The following is a 19,991-nucleotide window of genomic DNA, read 5'->3' as shown; positions in this document are numbered from 1 at the left end:
CTGCAGAATGTGTGTGAGTGTGTGTGAGTGTGAGACAGAGCTCTAGTGTCCAGCTGTCTAACAATAGACTGAGCAGCCATAGGGTGCTGCAGTCACGTGAGTAAGAAGGGCCGGACTATGTATCCTTGATGCTCAACCTGTTGGTCAAGGAGCTGAAGTCTGTCGCTCGTCTCTGAGCTCCCTCTGTCTGGCTCACAGGTAAGGACTGTCTCATTGTCAGTACTGCTTCTTCAGATTAAAGCCTTGTTTAGACGTACATCTTGACATTGATGCCTGTCTGAATAGTATTTCCTGAATTATTGGTTGGAGATAAAAAAGTTTGTCTACTAATTGAATTGTGTTCAGTGTCTGCCAACATCTTTAATCCATGTTTAACATTTAACAAAAGCGTCTTCACCTCCCTGTTTTTAAATGTTATCCCTAACCACTCACATTAAGTTTACTTCTAGTTCTTAGCAGTGCTGTGACTGCCGTTAATGCATAGATTGGTATTCACCATTTTCTACATTAAATGCACCCAGCCAGCTCTCACACAAAATAGCCTGCCTGTGTGACCTTAGATGGTTAATACCTTAAATGGAGCTGTAACCTAAAATGGAAAGTACACTAAATAAGTTCATTTACCCAAACACAACACATGACTCTGTATTATTATTAAGTATTTCCACTTTGGGCTACATTATTGTACTTTTACCACATTTTATTGGAATTTTCACCAACTTTATCTGAGTGCTTTTCTTACAAGTTAATAACTTTTCAGATAATAAACAATAAATGTTCTCGGCTGTGACACAAAGTAGATCCAATATGTGTAGAGTATTAATCTGAGGTGAAAGAAACTGAGTATGTTTACTGAATTTAAGTGCAAAGTTGAAGTTATTTACTTTGGTGGTTTTCATTTGGCGTTACCAAAGGTGTTGGTGTTCGACCGAGTCCAGTTGCCTTTTGGATTAAGCTTAGAACATTTGGTGTTACTTTATCCTTACATCATATTTTAGCTTTTTATCTTAAATTTCCTTCCTGCTATAGTAACTGCAAATTGTAACCTTTGAGATTATGAGCAGATCAACATTTAAATACTTTTAACAGCTTGCAACATACATTTTAAACTTTTTCAACAGCTTTGTTTTTGATCTTTCCCCTAATACAGTAAGTTTTTTAATACATTGTTTTGAATGGCATTCCTGTAACAGAATATTTTCTTATAAAACTGGTACAATTGCTCTAGCAAAGCCTCAGAATACTTTCCCCCACCACTGTCACAGTGTTATATTGGACAAGATATTTGTGTGAGGACCGACAGTCATTATAAACTGTTTGAACCGTTGCCACCTCATGCTCTGCTATGTTGTTTAATGATCATGATGATATATTTGTCCGTCTAAAAATAAGCTAATAGGATCCATTTTGCAGAGTTCGTCCATAACAAAATGTCTGACACAGAGGAAGTCATGGATGAGGAAGTTCAGTATGTACTTTTTTCATATTGTATTACAAAATATCTAAATTGTTCTGGGTTTTCAGAATTATTGTTAATTTATTAATCATTCCTATTTGTCTCTTCTGAAGGGAGGGAGAAGGTAAGACAGCTGCATCTGCATCTGCACGTTTCCATATATTTTATTCAATTTTGAAACATCTGACTTATCATTTATGTTTCTGATCATCAGCGGAGGCGACAGGTGAGAAAAATGTCTTATTTCTATTTCTTTCTTTTTGATCTTAAATATATACTTCCCTTGTGGCTTGTCTATAAATGTACAAAACCTTCTATTTTCCTTTTCCTCGTCCCAGATGAGTCAAAGCCAAAGCCGAAGTAAGTGTCCTATCTCTTCTTTACTTAAAGACAAAATCTTTAAGACTTAAATTGTTGTGCTCTTGAGCACCTCCCACTGGTGATAATCGCAAGAGCACGCTTCCAGATGTCTATGGCTGGCTCCCTTTGCCATGGTTCTAACTCTTTATTTTCCACGCTTTCCTTTTTAGACTGTTTGCCTTCATCTTTAATCTGAGAGTACTTATTTTTGAAGTTGTATCTGTAGTCATCAATCTTTTCTTTCTTTGTTCAGCCATAGTAGATCAGCGTTTCCTCAAAATGCTTACAGAAACTGGAAAATTCAACTTATGGCAGTTTTGACAATAATAATCTGTTCACTTCCACAGGTTTATGACAAATATTACCGCGCCAAAGATCCCTGATGGGGAAAAAGTGGATTTTGATGTAAGTTAACCCCCCTCTTAATAGAAAAATCTGATTTGACAAATCACAGTAAGATTCTAATAAAATCTGTTTGTTTCTGTGATGGCAGGACATCCACAGGAAGCGTCAGGAGAAGGATCTGTCTGAGCTGCAGTCTCTGATCGAGGCTCACTTCATCCAGAGGAAGAAGGAGGAAGAGGAGCTCATCGCGCTGGTTAACAGAATTGTGAGTGTGTCCGTTAAAGAGATATAGTCTTATTTGTGTTGTATCAAAATCACAGTGACTGTGTGTGTCTCTTTTTCAGGACAAACGCAGAGCCGAGAGAGCAGAGCAGCAAAGGGTCCGAACAGAGAGAGAGAAGGAGAGGCAGGCCAGACTCGCGGTACAGTCTCAGTTTGCATCATCTCACATGCTCACATATATATAGTTCTCCTTTAAATGATTGACCTGCTCTGCCTGTAGGAGGAGAAGGAGCGGAAGGAGATGGAGGAGCATCGTAAGAAGCACGATGAGGACGCCAAGAAGAAGAAGGCCCTCTCCAACATGACTGCGCAGTACAGTGCTGGACAAAAGGTCATTCAACTTCTCGTCAGTTATTGTATTAAAAAGGAGAAATTTAATGTAGCTACAGGGATGGGAAAAATACTCCTATTCAAGTAGAAACGCTGTAGCTTGATGTAGCAATATACTTTGTTAAGTCACCCACGGCTCCTACAGTAAGTATCAATAAGTACTCAGACATTTCTACTTCAGTAAAAGTAGCCTTTATGTAATGTCCCTCCAGGGATCAATATCATATAATTCCTATATTTACTATTCCTATTATGATAATAGGAAGTAAGTAATGTTTATCTGTAGCCCTTTTCAGACATAAGTCACAAAGTGCTTTAAAGTAATAATCTCTTTCATTTAAAAACATTTCTGTTAAGTCACTATCTATCGCCAGATGAGGTAACAAAATGTTGATTGAGCCTATGGCCCACTGATGAAAGCCTTTGCATTTGCAGTATATCATTATTATGGACCCGGTGTCTGGTTGGCGACATTCGAGGAAAAAAATCACCAGCAGCGCCCAGTTAGTGACGCGTTTTCCATCACCCAGCAGTGGTTGGTCTGCCAGAGAGGGTAGGCGGAGCTAAGCGGCTGCTTCTCCGGTCTCTGCTAGTGTTCCGAGCAAACAGTAATCTACTATGGCTGAACAAACAAAGAAAAGATCGATGACTACAGATACAACTTCAAAAATAAGTGAAAATCCAAAGAAGAAGAAACTAATTCAACACAAGAGTTACAACCGGAGCCAACCGTGGACGTCTGGTTATCTTTTAATGGACATTAGACAACATACAGAAATAAAAGCATAGACGCTAAGGTGGCTACCTGAGCCACACAATGAAGAGCATGCAAAAATGACGACAACCAAGCAAGTAGACCAACCAACCAGGTAGACAAGTATGATAAACAACATAGATTCACAGTACATTTACATTATGTGGACACGATTACTCGAACGCCTGCCGAAACAGATATGTTAACTGGTTTTCGAAGGACTCAGAATCAGCACTCTGTTAGGCAGTAGGTAGTAGAGCATAATATAAGAAAAAAATTCTAGAGTACGGTACTTGAGTAAACTAACTCAATTTCCATCATTTGAACGCACAACAAAAAAACTCCCATCTCAACTTAAGGGAGGCCCCTGACCATCTTTGTTACTATCTTATGAACTACCTTTGTCTACTTCCAGATGGGCTTCATAGAGGGAGTTGAACCTGAATGTTATATTTGTTTGAATTTCCCATACCATGGCTGTGATAATCATGCCCTTCATAAAGTACTCTGATTCCAGTCACACTGTATCCTGTTTATTTGAACAACGCAGAGTGAGAGCAGAAGAGGAGGCAAGAAACAAACTGAGAGGGAGAAGAAGAAGAAGATCCTGGCTGACCGCAGGAAGGCTCTCACTGTGGATCACCTGAATGAGGATAAACTGAAGTACGACAAAGCTGTGCACGCTTTCATGTCTATTTGAACATGTCTCAAAGAAAGAAATGAGTGTATGTTAATATATTACGTAGTTTGGGGCATTGGTGGAAGTGCACTCATCTCGACCTCTGATTGCTTGTGTTCAGGGAGAAGGCCAATGAGCTGTGGCAGTGGCTGATGGGGCTGGAGGCTGAGAAGTTCGATCTCAGTGAGAAACTCAAAAGACAGAAGTATGATGTAAGTTATTCCACAATAATGAAAAAGGAAAGTGGAAGATCTCCTCAACTGAGATGGAAATCAGTTCCCAAGGTCCTTTTAGTAACCTCTGCTGGAAATTTCCGATATTCACTTTATGTTAATGCTAGGAAATTTGTATTTGTTCTTGTAGATTAACCAGCTGCTTGCCCGAGTCCAGGATCACCAGAGGTAAGTAGACAAACCTCTTGGGCAGCAATTGCGCCAGAGAGTTGTGATTGGAGGGGCTATGAGGGGGTTATATTGTTTGAAGCAGGTTCTGATAATTTTTGAAAAAGCGGACAATAATAAATTATATTTCTACAGAATAACCATAGTCAATAATGGTTGGAATTAAATTAAAATACATGTTTCTAAATGTTCATAACAAGCACAATAAATGCTGTACATAACAACAGAACAAAACAAACGCACACAAAATAAAACATGCAACAACAACAAACAATCACGATCCAAATCGAAGTTACCACAGAAAAGTGTGGATTTACAAAGTACTAGAGCTATAAGCAAAAACGACTGCAGCACTGATTAGAGTGGAATACCTTATGGTAAAGCAACTTCATCTAATGCTAGCACGGAAAACGTAATCAACAAGTCCTGCAAGCTGGCAGATGCCTTCAAGTTGTAGCTAATGTTTGCCAGAGGCACAGTACATGGCATTAGTTAACTTTCAGCATAAAAGCTAACTTACAGTATTGATTTAGCTCGGTCTGACAGTCCTCTTCTTCACCGTCTTTGTCGTCTTTATCCCCCGTTTGTGGCAACACGATGTCTCCGCCAGTTAGCGTCCTCATTGCTGAAATTAGCGGCAATGAAGTTCGTGCTAACGTGCCCGTTTATGGGCCTCGTTACTAGCTATATGCTAGTATTTCACTAAATTAATTCGACACTTTGACAGTTGCACCCAGACCGGAAAATATTACTAAATGACTTATGTGTATGTTGTGCCACACATTCATTCAGACTTGGGAATAAACAACCCAGCAATCAAACCGCACAGGCAGCAGAGGTCAATGGCAATCGTCACAGGCGTCACTGGAACGTCATTACGTAAATTATAAAGAATATTTAGGTTTTCGTATAAAAAGACATAAACAATTCTAGGGTGAGGGGTGCGCTTAGGACCCTGATAGCCACCCCTTTGTCCTTTTAAAATCACAGTTACGATTCTACTGAGAAACTAATGGAATGCTTTCTCACATAACTGCATCACTAATTGTGACACAAGTGTGAGGCTAATCTAATTGAATAATTATTTAGGTTTACTGCATTGATAGAAATTAAAGGACATAAACAGTCCTGTTATTTGTCATTAGGGACACAAATCCTGTACCATTTCCCTACACTTCTGGTTTAAGTAAAAGTTATTAAATGGAAGAAAAGTGGCTGCAAGTCTGCAACAGAAAATCTTCAAGAAATAATTATTTGTATCATCGTCAGGGTTTGCTGTAAAGATCCTAACAGATTAAAAACGCATCTTGTGATTTGGACTGGAGGATCTTTTTACTCTCAATTCTGTACACAGAAAAACTACATCCTGTCTTTTGTTGGTTTGCTGAGTTCTGCAATAGAATGACCTCACCTTCTGCTAAACTTTCAGCGCTAAAGGTCGCAGCAAGGGCAAGATGGCCGGCCGTCTGAGGTAAAGGAGCAGCCAGACGGGGACGAGGCAAAGCGTGACAACAGTTATTGCCCCACAAGTCTAATATTCATTATAGTGTGTATTCATTGTTCTGTTGTGTTGGATTACATGTCAATAATCATGATAGCAAAACAATAAATAAGTCATTACAATCACTCTGCTGCCTCTCTGTAGACTGTGTAGTTTGTCTGTTTCTGTGTACTTGAGTCCAACATTGAGAAAGTTAGACAGTGATACAAACGAGCCACAATCACCCAGTAACAGCTGACTGAATGTATCGAAATCATTAAAAATGTGTTAGATTTCTTGTTCAATAAGGACAAACAAAATGACAAAGATGGGTCTGATGTAGAAAAGTTACATCGCTTCATAAAAATGAATGCCGTTATTAACAGGAAACTGAAGTATGTGTAAAAATGATGGTGTATTTTCACAATAAAAAAATCAAAATTAAGTGCATTTCTTAGGAACAATCAGTAAACACATTATTCGTCAGCATCTAATAAAAGACTTGACATGATAAAGAGAGCGTCTACATGCTGAACCATTGGGTTTGCCACTTCTAGCTTTAATTCAAATGTACATTAAGAGCAGACATTCCTCAGCAAGGCTCCACATAGTGGTGATGCATAACATTATCTAGATGTTGTTATAATTACATAAGAAAAATATAATAATCTAGTAACAGGAGCAAATGTGATGCCGGTGGCGAGGGTGTCATATATACTGCGCTTCATTAAAAACTATGTTTCCATATACACATATCCACATCAGTGCATATTTAAAGTCGTTCGTCTCTGTGGTCTGAAGTGCCGGGACTCTCTCAGCTGGGGTTCGATGGACTGGGAGGTTGGGGGAGGCTCCATGTGGGGTGAGGAGAGCCTGCTGAAGGGAGGCAGCGGTCACCACATGTGTGTTTCTCTGATCTCTGCTATCACCTGGCTGGCTTTCTGCAACGCCTGGACACGGAAATAAAAAATGGAGGAAATTGTGAGTATGACAACTTGGTCATGTTTATTCCCTGAGCATTCTTTTTTGGTACATATTGGAGTACATTTTTTATACATAAACTAATACTGAAAATATATCTTAAAAAATCCCTTTATGTCTCAACTTCTCGTAACTTTAATAGGGTATCAAATTATAAGGATTTACTTTTTATAGTTTACTAATCAATCAGACTACATTTTTGTATCACCTTTCAATCAATAAAATCATTGCATTGCACAGCAAAGTATGGTAAATGGCTATGCAATCGGGAGCAATTTGGGGCCCAGTGTCTTCCCCAAGGATGTGACTGTAGCAGTCAGGGATCGAACCCCCAACCATCCAATTGAGAGACGACCGACTCAACCACTGAGCCACATCCGCCACAAAGTGCTTCATATCAAATTACCCTAACCCCCAAACACACACACATATACAAAACAACAAACTGAACTATGACTTTGTAACTGATAAGACACTCAAAAATAGCAGCATCCAATAAAAACTAATAACATGAACTGAAGACTTCAGAAACAGTATCATAAATCTCAACAATTTACCACTAAGAAACTAATAATTGAATCTCTAACATAGTATTTACCTGTATATGAACCAAGAACTGTCTAAAAGACATACATTTATGGGCAGGTAAATAAATACATAAAAAGGTTAAATAAAATGTGCCTGATTGCAGCCCATGACCCGAGTGTTGCATCACTGATAAAGTAAATAAAGCAAGTGTTTTATGGAGCTGTATCATGACAGACATTGGATCTTGTTTTTTGCAATCCAGACTGACACTTGATGAATCTGTTACCTTGAGCATGTCAGCAGCCTCGGTGCGTCTCTGAGCCATGTCCTCGGACTCTGTCAGCAGGTCGTCCAGCAGGACCGTCTTGTATAACTGACCCACCAGCTCGCTCTGCAGGCAGTCCTTCACATGGTTCACCAGGAAGTGCATCACTGCCTTCGGTACACTGAGGACAGAGGAAAGAAAAAGACGGATAATAAGAAGGGACCGATAATGTGGAAAATGATACTCAGACGTTCGAAGAGTGTGAGTACCTGTCCTGGATGTTTTTCCGCACAATGAGAAAGTAGGACTTGATGAGTCTCTCGATGACCTCACAGTCCCTCTGCTCCCGAGCAGACAACTTCCTGGATACTGGAACAGGCTGGCAATGGAGAGGAATCAAATGGGCTTGTTAATGAACATCTTAATCAACTCATTTCAACCTGGAAGATAGAAAAAGGTCAAATTAAAAAAATAAAAATATTCTGTGTAACGGCAAACTCCGCATGTTTACAACGTAGGTGAGAAGACACCTACACTTTGGGCCGTTATGTTTCTATCTGATGCTACAGGTAGCCCAGAAGCTCTTCCCTAAGACCTTCTCATGTGTTCTCATAATGTCTGAATGAAGTAAATAATTCAAGTTTTTTAATTATAAAAGCTGTTAGAAAGTAACCTGACTAACATAATGAGCCATGGACAGCCTATCAAACCTCTTCATTATGTGTATAAATTCAGAGTACCCACCACATCTAGCAGGTTGACAGCGTGGCCCTTCTGCGGGCTTGCAGGGAGGGCGACAGCCATTGCCCTTTCTCCACCTGCATTTTCCTCTCCCCTCCTCAACATGCCCCTCCAGTTTCCCGTCCCGCTGTCTATCTGGTCGCTGACAGAGCTGCTCTGAGGGCCACTGGATGCTGCCTGCAGGGAGGAGGGAGACGAGGACTGAGGACGTGTAGGGTCATCATAAACGACTGTAAATGTTCAAGCTGGAATTGTGTCATGTGCATACCAAGTCAGGAAAAGAGGTTAAATCAAGAAGGTTAATAAAATACAAACCAAATATATCACATTTTCAAAATGCATTCAAAGAACATGCCTCAGGCCTTCTTTGACTTCAATCCAAAGAAGTTTATCCAGAACAAGCAAGCTGGAAGATACTGACACCAGTATGCACAAGTTATACCACCAAGAGTGTGAATAAAAAGAGAGATTTTTGTTAAACTTGTGCAATACAGGTTTATTTTCTGGTTGTAATGGGCTGCTGTGGGCAATTCTTCTGTGTTTTTTGTGATGCACCGGATTTGAAAGCAATTCCATTTAGCCCAACACTTAAAAATATTATAGTTGTTTTTTATTCCTAAATAAAACTTGCCAATCGGGCCTGGAGTGGTTGAGTTTTTTTGTTATAGCAACTAGCATGCAGAAAAAAAGGGTTAGAGCTACAAAAAGCGGAGTAAAAAGGTAGATCAGTTAGTTAATCAGGGGTAACAGTTGCCCCTTCAGCCCACTGAGTCTGTGGGACACTGAAGGCACAACCACCATCTACATCAGGAGCTTTACAGAAAAGAGAAAGGGCTTGTGGGCAGAGGTCAGATGTGGGCAGGCAGTGACTGAGCAAGACACACCTTGGCGAGCTCGCCCTCAGGGGCAGGAAGCTCAGTGGGAGAGAGAGACTGCCCACCTGGGCCTTTAAGGGACTAGAGAAAGACAACATCAGGGAGACAAGAGTGGACAGAGGCTACAGGCAAACGTGTGAATGAGCTTCACATCATGTGAGAAATAACCGTGTTAGATTTATAACAGGAGAATTTTAAAGTTAGTTCCTTGTTCAGTGAAGAAGAACAAACTTCATAGGCTCAAGAGTGGTAGAATACACTGTTAAAAGGCAAGATAAGTGGAGTGGATTTGATGCATACTGACTGTACCTTGTCTCTGGGGACAGCAGTTGGGAGGTCTCTCATTCTGTTGCGTCTCTGCTCCTATAAAACCAAAGTTTGACAAATATAATGCAAAACCAAAGAAGAGGAAACAAACAAACCGTTATTTTATAGTTTGTATTCAAGTAGAAACTCATGCCTTACTTCTATGTTATTGTTCATGAGGCCGCAGGCGTCAGCAAAGTCGGGGTGTTTGGTGTTGATATAGGCGAGCTCAATGGCAACCAGGTTGTGAACCTGAACGTGATTTAGAAAACGGATTAGTTGGACTACAGTTTGAATAAACTCCAGATAAAGATTCATATTGGTACTACTGAGTCTGAGCAGGTCCTGACCATTTCATTGGTGACGGGGAGTCGTTTCCTCAGTAATGAGGTGACAACTTCTACTATGGCATCATGGAGCTTTGGAAACCTCAGCAACTCCTGCAGTGATAAACAAAAATCATTGTTAGTTTCGTGTATCTACTGCACACTGTGCCTTAATGCTTAAACCTTTAAATGGTATATGTATGAGTGTGTTTCTCACCTGTGTGCTGTAGTTGCTGCAGTGCTGGATGATCCTCTGCATCTCCTCGTGAACCAGCTCCACGCAGCGCAGACTGGGCTCCTCCAGACGCTTCACCTGCCGCTTCACCAGCAGCTCAAAGGAAACCTCAGGCACAAATAAAGCAGGCCTCGGGCCCTGTAAGAACACAATGAAACTGTCTTTAAAAATGTGTCATTTAAAACAGAGATTACAACCTGACGACGAAGCAAAAACCCACCGTTGCATTTCTGATTGCTGTGAGCACATCGATGGTTGTCAGACCCCCCAGAGGATCGACCGACTCCAACGTGCGACCAAACGTCTCATGAAATATATAACAGATTCTCGCTCCACCACATCTAATGAAAACAGAAAGAATCTGGTTGGTAGTATTGATGCTAGCACCCCTCAGTGGTGTGTGAGGGTACATGCAGTTCAGACAGTTGTGTAACTCACAGCTCAGCTGTCTCGATGTACTTGGCCGTGCCCTCTATGGTGTGGCAGTACTCTGCGGCAAACTTAGTGATGAGCTGCAGCAGCGTGGCGCTCTTGTCTTCGACAGGTTCGCCATAGCTGTTGAGTAATGACTGGTACTGCGCAGCCAGCACATTGATCCTCGTCTTCAGCTCAGGCAGACAGTCTCTGATGTGGTGCATGAGAAGCCTGTGATAAGATGAAAGAAACGCTTTAATGTAACACTGCATTAACACGACTGATTTTATATGTTGCACTTTGCCAGATAGGGAGTCAGCCTTGAATGTACAAGGTCAACAGCGACTCCAACATTTTATTTGTTTGATAAAAAACAGGATCCACATTTTTTATTTGTTAAATTCCAACTTCATACCTGTTTAATGTTCTGGCCAGATACTTTGTTCCATTTCTGTTGGCGAGGGAGGGGTACTTCTTCTGCAGGAAGGCGTATTCATCACGGATAGAATCGGCCACCAGTTTCCTTTGATTGATATCCAACTGGCTCCTGAGAAAATACATAAAAAAACAAATACTCAATACTAGATTTTTTTTCCTTCATCCCTTCCTCCCATCCTTCTTACATGCTTATTACTAACCAACCAATGTGGCACAGAAGGGCAGTATTACCTGTTAACTACTCCAATGATGCCCAGTTTTACAGGAATTACCCTGCCCATCAAAACATCCATGGCATCTGTGCCGGCATCCATCAGATCCAGTTTGGTCACAACAGCTAGCGTCCTCCTGCCTGAGGGCAAAGACATACACAAAACAAGTATGATAAGGAAAGTGAAAATAGGCTCATAGGTTTATGATACATACAAATGTAAAAACTAAAGAGGAGAAAGGATGAACAAGACGGTTATTTACCATCAGGGTCAACCTCGCGGGCCACTTTAAGGGCCTCTGATGTCGCCATGTCTGTATTGGCAGCAGTCACAGCCAGGATGATGGAGTTGGGGTTGGAGATGTACTTGAGGATCAGTTCTCTGATCTGGATCTCTATGTCTTTGGGCTGATCTCCTACTGGTACCTGTTTAAAGAAGGTATTTTAAGACCAAACTCTTAAGTTCATCTGCAGAATCAGTTAAGTTCAGAGGTATGGACATGGGGAAGCAAAAGGGACACCTATCTCACCTTTGTAATGCCAGGAAGGTCCACCAATGTGAGGTTCACTACGTGTGGTGAGAAGACTTTCAGGTGAATGGGATCATCACTAATACCCTAGGAAAAAAACAATTCTTCTGTTACTCTTACTGGCTGACATTGCTTTAGAGGTTAACTGATGCTGACATTTACAGATAATCCAGTTTGTCCATAGAGATTATTGCTTGTTTGGCAAGTGTGCGTTCCATCTCAGTGGACGTAATTATCATACCTTGTTATTGCCAGAAAGTCTTTCTGTTTCAGTATCAATTTCCTGCCTGATCATCTCGAAGTCTGTGTAAATCTGAAAGAACAATTTAACCAGGAAGTTAAAAGACACCAATGTTGGAAACATCAAAGCAAGAAGTACCGAGTACGTAAGTACCTAATATTCAAATAACAATAAAAACAGAGTAGGGCAAATTATTATTTTGCAGTTTGTAATGTGGCTATCAGCACTTCATAATGGTGTCTGTGTAAAAATTTGAACTATGCAGAGCTCATTAGACTCAATTCAACCTTGGAGGACATTTACCCTACAGCCATATACATATTTTTAGCTCCTGAGTGGGCGTGTACGTGATCTAGTTACAGATCATAAACAATGTTATTGAAAACCTCAGACGTCTCATGCAGCGTCATGTATGTCAGTGAATCAATACAGGATGCAAAATCAGGCTATTTCATGATCAGACCCAGTTTATTAAATATTCAGATGTTTCTATAAATACAGTTCAGCAGTGGTGGGAAACTTCATTAAGAGTCTTATTTCTTTGTATAACTTTACCTTGTTTTTTGTGTGTAGGAATTTTCCCCATTCCTCTCCTTCGATGCCTGTCGAAAAACAAGGTTGAAGGCAGATGTTTCAGTTAATGATGTGACAGATGTGGCCCTAAGATCAGAGACTATTATTACTATGGCTATGTTCAATGTCTCATGGGAGGATTTCTCTGTGGGCTAAGATGGGATGGAAAAACTCCTCAGAGCAGAGATCCACAGCTGAAGGGTTTAACAAAAAATACGCAGTGGAACAACTGTTGTTTTCACACAACAGTCATGGAAGCAAATAAAAGCCTGAAGCAAAAACAAAAAGCATGTGTACTTTGGAAAGCAGAGACTTCTTTAAAGTCAATACTTGAGCTGCAATAATTGTTGCAATAAAACAGGAAACAACATTAGGGGTGGAGTCTGTTAGTCTTCTGGTATTTAAGGACAACATAGGTGAGCTTTGAGGAAGTAGGAATTGAGCTATGACTTTTTAAAATGTAATACAAACCACAAAATGATTATTGTCTACAGGAATCTGCTAATTCTCTAACTTCAACTGACAGATTCCAGCCGAAACAGAGGGGAGGGCGTGAGCTGAATCAAGTGAAGCCACACGGTTTGGCAGATTTGTAAAAGCTACATAAAAACAAGCCAGGATGGGGCAGAATGGGCAAAGGAGAAGGGGGTGGTTATGTAATAAACAAACACAATTAGGTAAAGAAAAAGGATAAGGAGACCTCTGTAAAGGCGTCCATTTCTTTTGGATTCTGTGGTTAAGGAGAGATGACAGGAGACAAAAGGGTTAGCCTGGCTATCTGCAGCTCCTGCAGGGTACGCTGCAGCAATGCAGAGTCACGGTGAGGGCATTCCCAGGGGACAGCTTAGACTGTCGCAGGATCCAGTTTTTATCCTACTGCTTTTCACGGAGGACTGGCAGGTAGCAGTCCTGGTTCTGAGTTACACTACTTTTCCTTTTATATTACAATAACATTACACAGTTGCACAAAGAATTATTATAGAACCGTAGCAGGAAGTCTCATGTCTTATAATTATCTCGATAAGATTTACATCCTATAAACTGTTGTGCACTTGAAGGACAGTAACGGTCAAGCATACTACAGAAGTCAAATTGCTGTATTTAATATGACTTTTAGCAGACTGTGAATATAGGCCTAACATCCCCATACATACATATCACAAAATCTATTCAGGAAGTACACAAACTAGTCTGCTTACAGTCACATTTCCTGAGAGGGTTGTAACAAGAACAAAGAACAATGTCAAATGCCTAATAGAGTTAGACTGCTAACATGGCCAATGCAATATCGTATACGAGTTTGTTGTATTTATGTCGTGTATATGTGGCTGATACATAATGGGAAATAGCCAAACTAGTTTTGGGTAATTTAGAAATTGTGTCCTTTAATACAATTTGTATACCTGGAGAGCACTGATAAGTTATTTCTCACTTCAATTTTTCACTTTAAGGTCTAATCTCAAAGATTCGGCAGCACTTTTAACTGAATATCAAATAATTACGTTTTTAAGAGAAGTAATATATAACAACTCCACGGATCCTGAAGTAACAGAGGTGACAGTGACGTTACCATTCTCTTCGCTGGTTTTCCTGCGATCCTCCGAGTCAATGTGCACCAGCTGTAGGATGAGGGGCCGGCGTGTGACGATGCCAGTGCCACGTGGCAGGATGTCCCTGCCAACCAGGCTCTCTAATACAGAACTCTTCCCACTGCTCTGTAGAAAACAACATCAACAACAACATATTCTTCATCACATTTATCATATATAACACCATAGCCTGTGAGACCAGAGAAATCAGCCCTCCTTTCATGCTGATACAGATGAAATACACTGCACTGAGATTGACTGCATTTGACATATCTTCGTTGTCTTTAAAAAATATTAGCCTGTTATCGCTACAGGAACTTTTCCAGGTGTCCAGAAGGAAATTCAACTGCATTTCAACCAGAGAAAGCAGGGTCCAATTTAGTTCTGGGCCTTTAGAGAGCAGTACTTCTACATGCCCCAGGAACTTTTGGGACAAAAGAGTGTGGAAGAGTAACCCCTAATGAGATCTAGTGAACTGAAATAACTCACTTAGTTTACTTGGCTGGCAGATTCCTCTTTAATGGACTGATACCGATTTAGTTGTTGATGAGCTAAAAATGTAATCAGTTAATTGCTTTCTATAAGTACACGTAGTGTTATTATAGTTGTTTCAAATAGAGACCTGACAGGGATAACCAGTTATCAATACTTGGCATGAAGTCTAGTTACAAATGTCCTTAACTTACGTCTTTGCAGGCAAGGACAAACATCAACAAATCAGGCATTAAAAAAACACCCTCTGGCTTGCCTTGTCTCACTAACACCCACAGAAGCCTGCCAAAACGCCTGAGACAGTCACATCCTATTAGCTGACCAATGAAAGTAAACATGTTAGACATAACCTGCCACTTTAAACCAATTAAGCCTATAACGAGTACACATGGTAGTAAGGGTGGAGAGGGGGAAACTAAGAGTAGAAAGATTCAACTTCATGGTCATTAATAATTTGTGGTTCTGTTGAAATGTACTGTTTTACTGGGGGGGATTTTATCCCATTTATATTAACTAGAGCAGACAACATAAAACGAACAATGTATTAAATCCCCTCAAACAATTTAAAAAACAAAACTTAACATAATAATGTATTATCAGAAAGTAGGGGTAAGTGCAGGGGTTTTAACTGTATTAACATTAGCCAGGTGTACCTAATAATGTATATTTTAAAAACACACAACAGAAGCTGGTGCTTTCTACAAAGACATTCTTAATAGTGTGAAAGAGAATATGCTTGTGTTCAGTCTACATCTATTCAAGTTAAAGAAAAACATAATTTAATTTAAGATCTGAAGGCCAAGTGGATATTTGCTTGTTACCTGACTGTCAGCCAAACATTACTCATGCGAGATCACATGTAGCTACCACGTTATTTGTTACTAAATGTAGTTAGGTTAAATTTAGGTTAAAAGGCAGTACAGTCAGTCAGTTAAAGTACAGTCAGACTATAACACATAACCTGGATGAAAGTGAAAGAAAAACTGATATCAGAGGTAGCCAAAACAATAAGTTGGCGCAGGCTAACTAACTTGCTAGCCTTCAAGCAAAGTGACGTTTCTCACCTGAGTTCCCACAACAACTATCTGCGGCAGTTGAATAATGTCCGCGCCGACCGTGTTAAATACATCTTGCAATTTGTTTATGACAGGTATGAGGGCCTCCATTAGCTCAGATACTACTCCCAACCTGTCAAATAGGCAACTTTCTTTCCCCGGCCGCCGCACACTGGTTACAAAGTCATTCAATGTCCCTCAGCTAAAAGCTACTGGCGTCACTTTGGAGCTGCAAACAACTGCGCACACAGTTGCTCAGAGTGGAATTGTGGGAGTTGTAGTTCTCAAGAATCCAGCTCAAACACTCAGAGTTCAGGATTTGACTTTGGCTGAACTACATTTCCTACAAGTGACATCGTATTCGCGTTCTACCAATGAAAAGAAAGACATATATATTTTCCCTCTACGCAACGGTAACTAAGGTGTGTACCATAATATTTTCACTTAAACCCATGAATGATGCATACATTTATGCTGAAACAAGAAATACCTGTTATTAAAGAAACGTACTTACTGGAATCTCTGAAACTTCAACATATTATCCTGAGTTTAGCCATGTGTTTAACCATAATATTCTATAAATGTTAACTGTGTCCTGCATCTGATTTTGAATCACTGCTACCGTCAGCACAGGGTTGTATTTTAAGGAAACAATATACGAAAATGCATTAAGAAATATATATGCCAACACCATACCAATAATATTAAATACATGAGTCTCAACACAGGAATAGAGTAAACAGAAAAAAGTTCTGTTTCGCCTCTACTTTTTATTTTTTGAAAAACATTTTCTTTATGACACAAAACTGAAAGTATCATTTAATATTTACATCACTATCAATACAAACTTTCAATATTACACACTACAATGTAAACAGAGCATGTCCCTTAAACTAGTTTAAAGGTTTGAGGTAACAGAAGATTTGTTAGGGAAACAGAATGTATGTGGGATATTTCATTACCAAATGCAGATAATGTGCTGAAAACTGATGCTTACGTATATGCAAATGCACATAACGTCTTTCTTCAGCAAAACCTTTTGACTAGTAAAATTAGCAGTCATGACACCTCTAGTATGTACTGTAGTCAGCTTACAGTTCACTTAGTCCCCTGCAAGTTACTTTATATATAAAACATCATTTGTAGCCTGTGTGAAATCCCAATCAAATGTTTTACCTCCATTTGATTATTTGAACATTTTTATTCAGATGTAAAACTTATTTTTACATCTCCTTAAAAAACGAAAAAAAAAAATCCAGAGACCAAGGTGTACCCTGCCACTATTGAGGTATAAAAAATAACACAGACAGGCGAAGAGTAACTGAACACTAAAAAACTAATTGAATTAGGTTAAATGAAAGACTACTGAATGAGGAAAACCCTGTAAGCTACTTCCATAAAAATCTGAGTCACAAACATTTCTCCATTTACTTCTTTCCTGCTATACAGATTTTAACAACTGCTTTATTTACACTGATTGAGATTAAACCATAAATGCTAAAATCTAAGAAGTTCACAAGAAGTGACTGACACTGTCAGTAGAGATGTAGTACAAACAACAGCTGAACAAGCCACCGTGGAGAGGTCACAGACTTTTGTTGAAATTGCTCCCCATTTGTCAACCATAAGCAAAATTCCACTGGCTGCTATTGTTTCTACCTTCAGCTGTGTTTTTAAACCCACAATGGCATAACCAACACAAAAGAAACTAAAAACGGTACAACACAACAGGGTTGGAGTAGTGAACTGGTGATAAACTGACACATGGGTACTCCATTTGTCACTTAACTTAAAACAAGTTACTTAACTCATTCCACAATCAAAGAAGGTGCTTAACAATACTGACAAAATACTCCCACGCAGCTTACATCAACAATAAGTGAAAAAGTACTACAATCATGTATAGGTCAATGAGTATACACATAGGAAATAGTTTGAACAAAACAGAGCTTATTTGAATTTAAAACTAAACTAAATAAGTGTATTCACTGTTTGGCATTTGCTGCCTGAATGTTCAAATTTCATAGCATTTGAACCAAGTGGCTTTGTGTTTCACAATCAGTACTGTGCCTTAAGGCAATCCGTAGTCAGAACTCATTATACATTGCATCTTAAGATGCGGTACAGTCTGTGTAAGTGGTTACCATGTTTCCTCTGCGCTGTGTCACTGTTCTACAGTGTTGCTTTGACGCACCATGAAACCTGTTTTCAGTTTGTTTGTTGTTTCTGTCAAAGGTAAACATTCTCTCAGTGTCATCGAACAGGTCCTCAAAGATATCAGCTCCAAAGCTTCCTTGAAAGTGTCTCTTATGTCGGGAGTTGGACTCCTTGTGGGACCTGGAGTGTTCGTCAAAGTGTCTTCGGTGACGGGCATGCCTGTTGTGGCTGTGGATGTCGAAATCCTTGAAAATGTCATCAAAGTTGAAGCTGAAAGGCTGGTGGGCACCTTGTCTGTGTCTGCCTCGGGTATCCCCATTGAAGTACGCAGAGTTGTCACCGAGCTGATCGTATTGTCTTCTTCTGGTTTCATCTGATAAAGTTTCATAAGCTGCACAAAGGATGACAAGATTCAGACAAGGCTTCATCAAATTCATTAGAAGACATGGCTGTAAGGACAATGGCCTAACTACAGTTTTTACATTTAAGATGTAGTTAAGAGCAGGCTCACACATGTTCATTCACATACAATTAATTTCACACACCCAAACAATCACAAAATCATAGAATCAACTTTTACCTTCTGCAATTTCTCTGAACTTCACTTCAGCATCCGGGCTCTTGTTCTTATCCGGGTGATATTTCATTGCAAGCTTGTGGAAAGCCTTTTTTATCTGTCGCTCAGTGGCATCTTTAGGTACTCCCAGCATGTCATAGTAGTCCTTCTTGGCAAGTATCAGCTCTGTTATCATGAGGATGCACACTGCAAACGTTATAGCAGACTGTGCAGTTGCCATTGCTCTGATGTCCCCTGCTTTCAAGAGATAAAAGAAAAATGTCAAAGTGTATGGCATGCAATAAAACAAGGTGTTAACACGTGTGGAGAACAACCCGATACCTAAGTTAATGGCTAGCTCATAGCTTTAATATAAAAGAGTATACTTTAGTCGTACTAATTACTATTAATTGAGCAATATTAGACTTCAGAGAGAGTGGCCAACTTGCTTTAATTTTTTCTTTTTCTTTTAATTCTTCTTCCATTACGTTAGCTTAGACTGAAAAAATAACAGTACCACAATAACATTTGTCTTACATTTTAATAAGAAACTGAAATCCCGCTCTCCAAAAACATATATAAATGTTAGATTAAATCTCGTGTGAGTTCGATTTGACGGTTTCAGACGCATGTCATCAGACATCAATAGTCGCATCTCACATTAGCTGACGTCGGCTAACACATTGCCCATGTATTCTTGTTTTCTGTAGACACACACTTACCGTTTCTCGGAGACACGAGTCCTGCCTAGCTGGTGCAGTGCAGTTCTACCTGTTATCTATTCACCCCACGCTAGACATTACAGTGTTAAATTGTCACTTCAGGTTTTGGGGCTTGTCGACATGTAGCGATCACATTCAGCATCATTTCCCCGTCTTCTTCGATCCTTTCACTGCATCATGGTAAATAAACATACGTTATAGTTTTTCTGCCCTCTGTCGGTCAATGTAGTTAATTGTTCCTTCCGAACTGTCCGATAGTGACCCTGGTGTTGTTGAGACTGCAGTTACAAGTATTATTACTACTTCTATTGGACCACACATACTATGGACATAACATATTGTATACCTATAACACATAACGTGGTCTTATGGGTATTGAGGCGTATTTTAAACCGTTTAAGTAGTTATATGATTTTAATATTTGGTACAAAAATTAGTCATCATATTTTTAAGGTGTCTGCGTAGCGCTCTATTTGGTCATATCTCAATCCCGCGTAGAAGGGTGGGAAGTATTATTAGTACTGGGTGCCGACTCCGCCTATGCCAGAGAGGTTCGGTGTACGCCGGTGAATATTAGAAACTCTATCTATGGGGAGAATTTCGTCAACCAATCAACATACTCCATTTAAGGGGCCGAACAACAAATAACCAATTGCAGTCTAGATAGTG

At 39.8% G+C, this 19,991-nt stretch overlaps 4 protein-coding genes across 7 annotated transcripts in view; 2 read left to right on the top strand and 2 right to left on the bottom strand.

The window, feature by feature from the left end:
- Positions 1-2,343, top strand: part of pthlhb (parathyroid hormone-like hormone b) — a 117,882-nt gene extending 115,539 nt beyond the window's left edge. Inside the window, exons 4-6 of the mRNA XM_069686747.1 lie at positions 1,792-1,816; positions 2,164-2,221; positions 2,310-2,343. Of these exons, the coding sequence (XP_069542848.1) occupies positions 1,792-1,816; positions 2,164-2,171 (33 nt within the window). The 3' untranslated portion in view covers positions 2,172-2,221; positions 2,310-2,343. The remainder of the gene's footprint in view (positions 1-1,791; positions 1,817-2,163; positions 2,222-2,309) is intronic.
- tnnt2d (troponin T2d, cardiac) lies at positions 114-6,224 on the top strand. The gene is made up of 13 exons (XM_069686748.1): positions 114-198; positions 1,414-1,468; positions 1,570-1,580; positions 1,671-1,682; positions 1,795-1,816; positions 2,164-2,221; positions 2,310-2,426; positions 2,506-2,583; positions 2,664-2,774; positions 4,078-4,190; positions 4,328-4,418; positions 4,570-4,607; positions 6,037-6,224. Exons 2-13 carry the CDS (start codon positions 1,431-1,433, stop codon positions 6,080-6,082), a joined length of 735 nt encoding a protein of 244 aa, XP_069542849.1. The 5' UTR covers positions 114-198; positions 1,414-1,430; the 3' UTR covers positions 6,083-6,224.
- A 387-nt stretch (positions 6,225-6,611) lies between these two features.
- Positions 6,612-16,079, bottom strand: dnm1l (dynamin 1-like). Of its 4 annotated transcripts, XM_069686743.1 has the most exons (20): positions 15,897-16,079; positions 14,322-14,466; positions 13,452-13,481; positions 12,734-12,780; positions 12,179-12,250; positions 11,938-12,024; positions 11,671-11,833; positions 11,428-11,548; positions 11,174-11,305; positions 10,783-10,989; positions 10,565-10,685; positions 10,327-10,482; positions 10,134-10,223; positions 9,943-10,035; positions 9,787-9,840; positions 9,487-9,558; positions 8,606-8,779; positions 8,131-8,240; positions 7,883-8,042; positions 6,612-7,037 (listed from the first exon to the last, which is right to left on the bottom strand). In XM_069686743.1, the coding sequence occupies exons 1-20, from the start codon at positions 15,996-15,998 to the stop codon at positions 6,981-6,983; spliced, it is 2,193 nt and encodes a 730-aa protein (XP_069542844.1). In that variant the 5' UTR covers positions 15,999-16,079; the 3' UTR covers positions 6,612-6,980. The 4 variants fall into 4 exon arrangements, with proteins under 4 accessions (XP_069542844.1, XP_069542846.1, XP_069542845.1 ...); XM_069686745.1 differs by lacking the exon at positions 9,487-9,558; XM_069686744.1 differs by lacking the exon at positions 13,452-13,481.
- A 572-nt stretch (positions 16,080-16,651) lies between these two features.
- On the bottom strand, positions 16,652-19,467 carry dnajb9a (DnaJ heat shock protein family (Hsp40) member B9a). The gene is made up of 3 exons (XM_069686758.1): positions 19,323-19,467; positions 18,625-18,855; positions 16,652-18,435 (listed from the first exon to the last, which is right to left on the bottom strand). Exons 2-3 carry the CDS (start codon positions 18,839-18,841, stop codon positions 17,999-18,001), a joined length of 654 nt encoding a protein of 217 aa, XP_069542859.1. The 5' UTR covers positions 18,842-18,855; positions 19,323-19,467; the 3' UTR covers positions 16,652-17,998.
- Between the last annotated feature and the right edge of the window lie 524 nt (positions 19,468-19,991).

Source organism: Semicossyphus pulcher, unplaced genomic scaffold, assembly GCF_022749685.1.
Source record: "Semicossyphus pulcher isolate SPU_LCO1_2020_fin unplaced genomic scaffold, fSemPul1.0.p SCAF_8, whole genome shotgun sequence".
Classification (NCBI taxonomy): Eukaryota; Metazoa; Chordata; class Actinopteri; order Labriformes; family Labridae; genus Semicossyphus; species Semicossyphus pulcher.
Note: the sequence above shows the minus strand (reverse complement) of the source record. Positions and strands in the feature narration are given on the sequence as shown.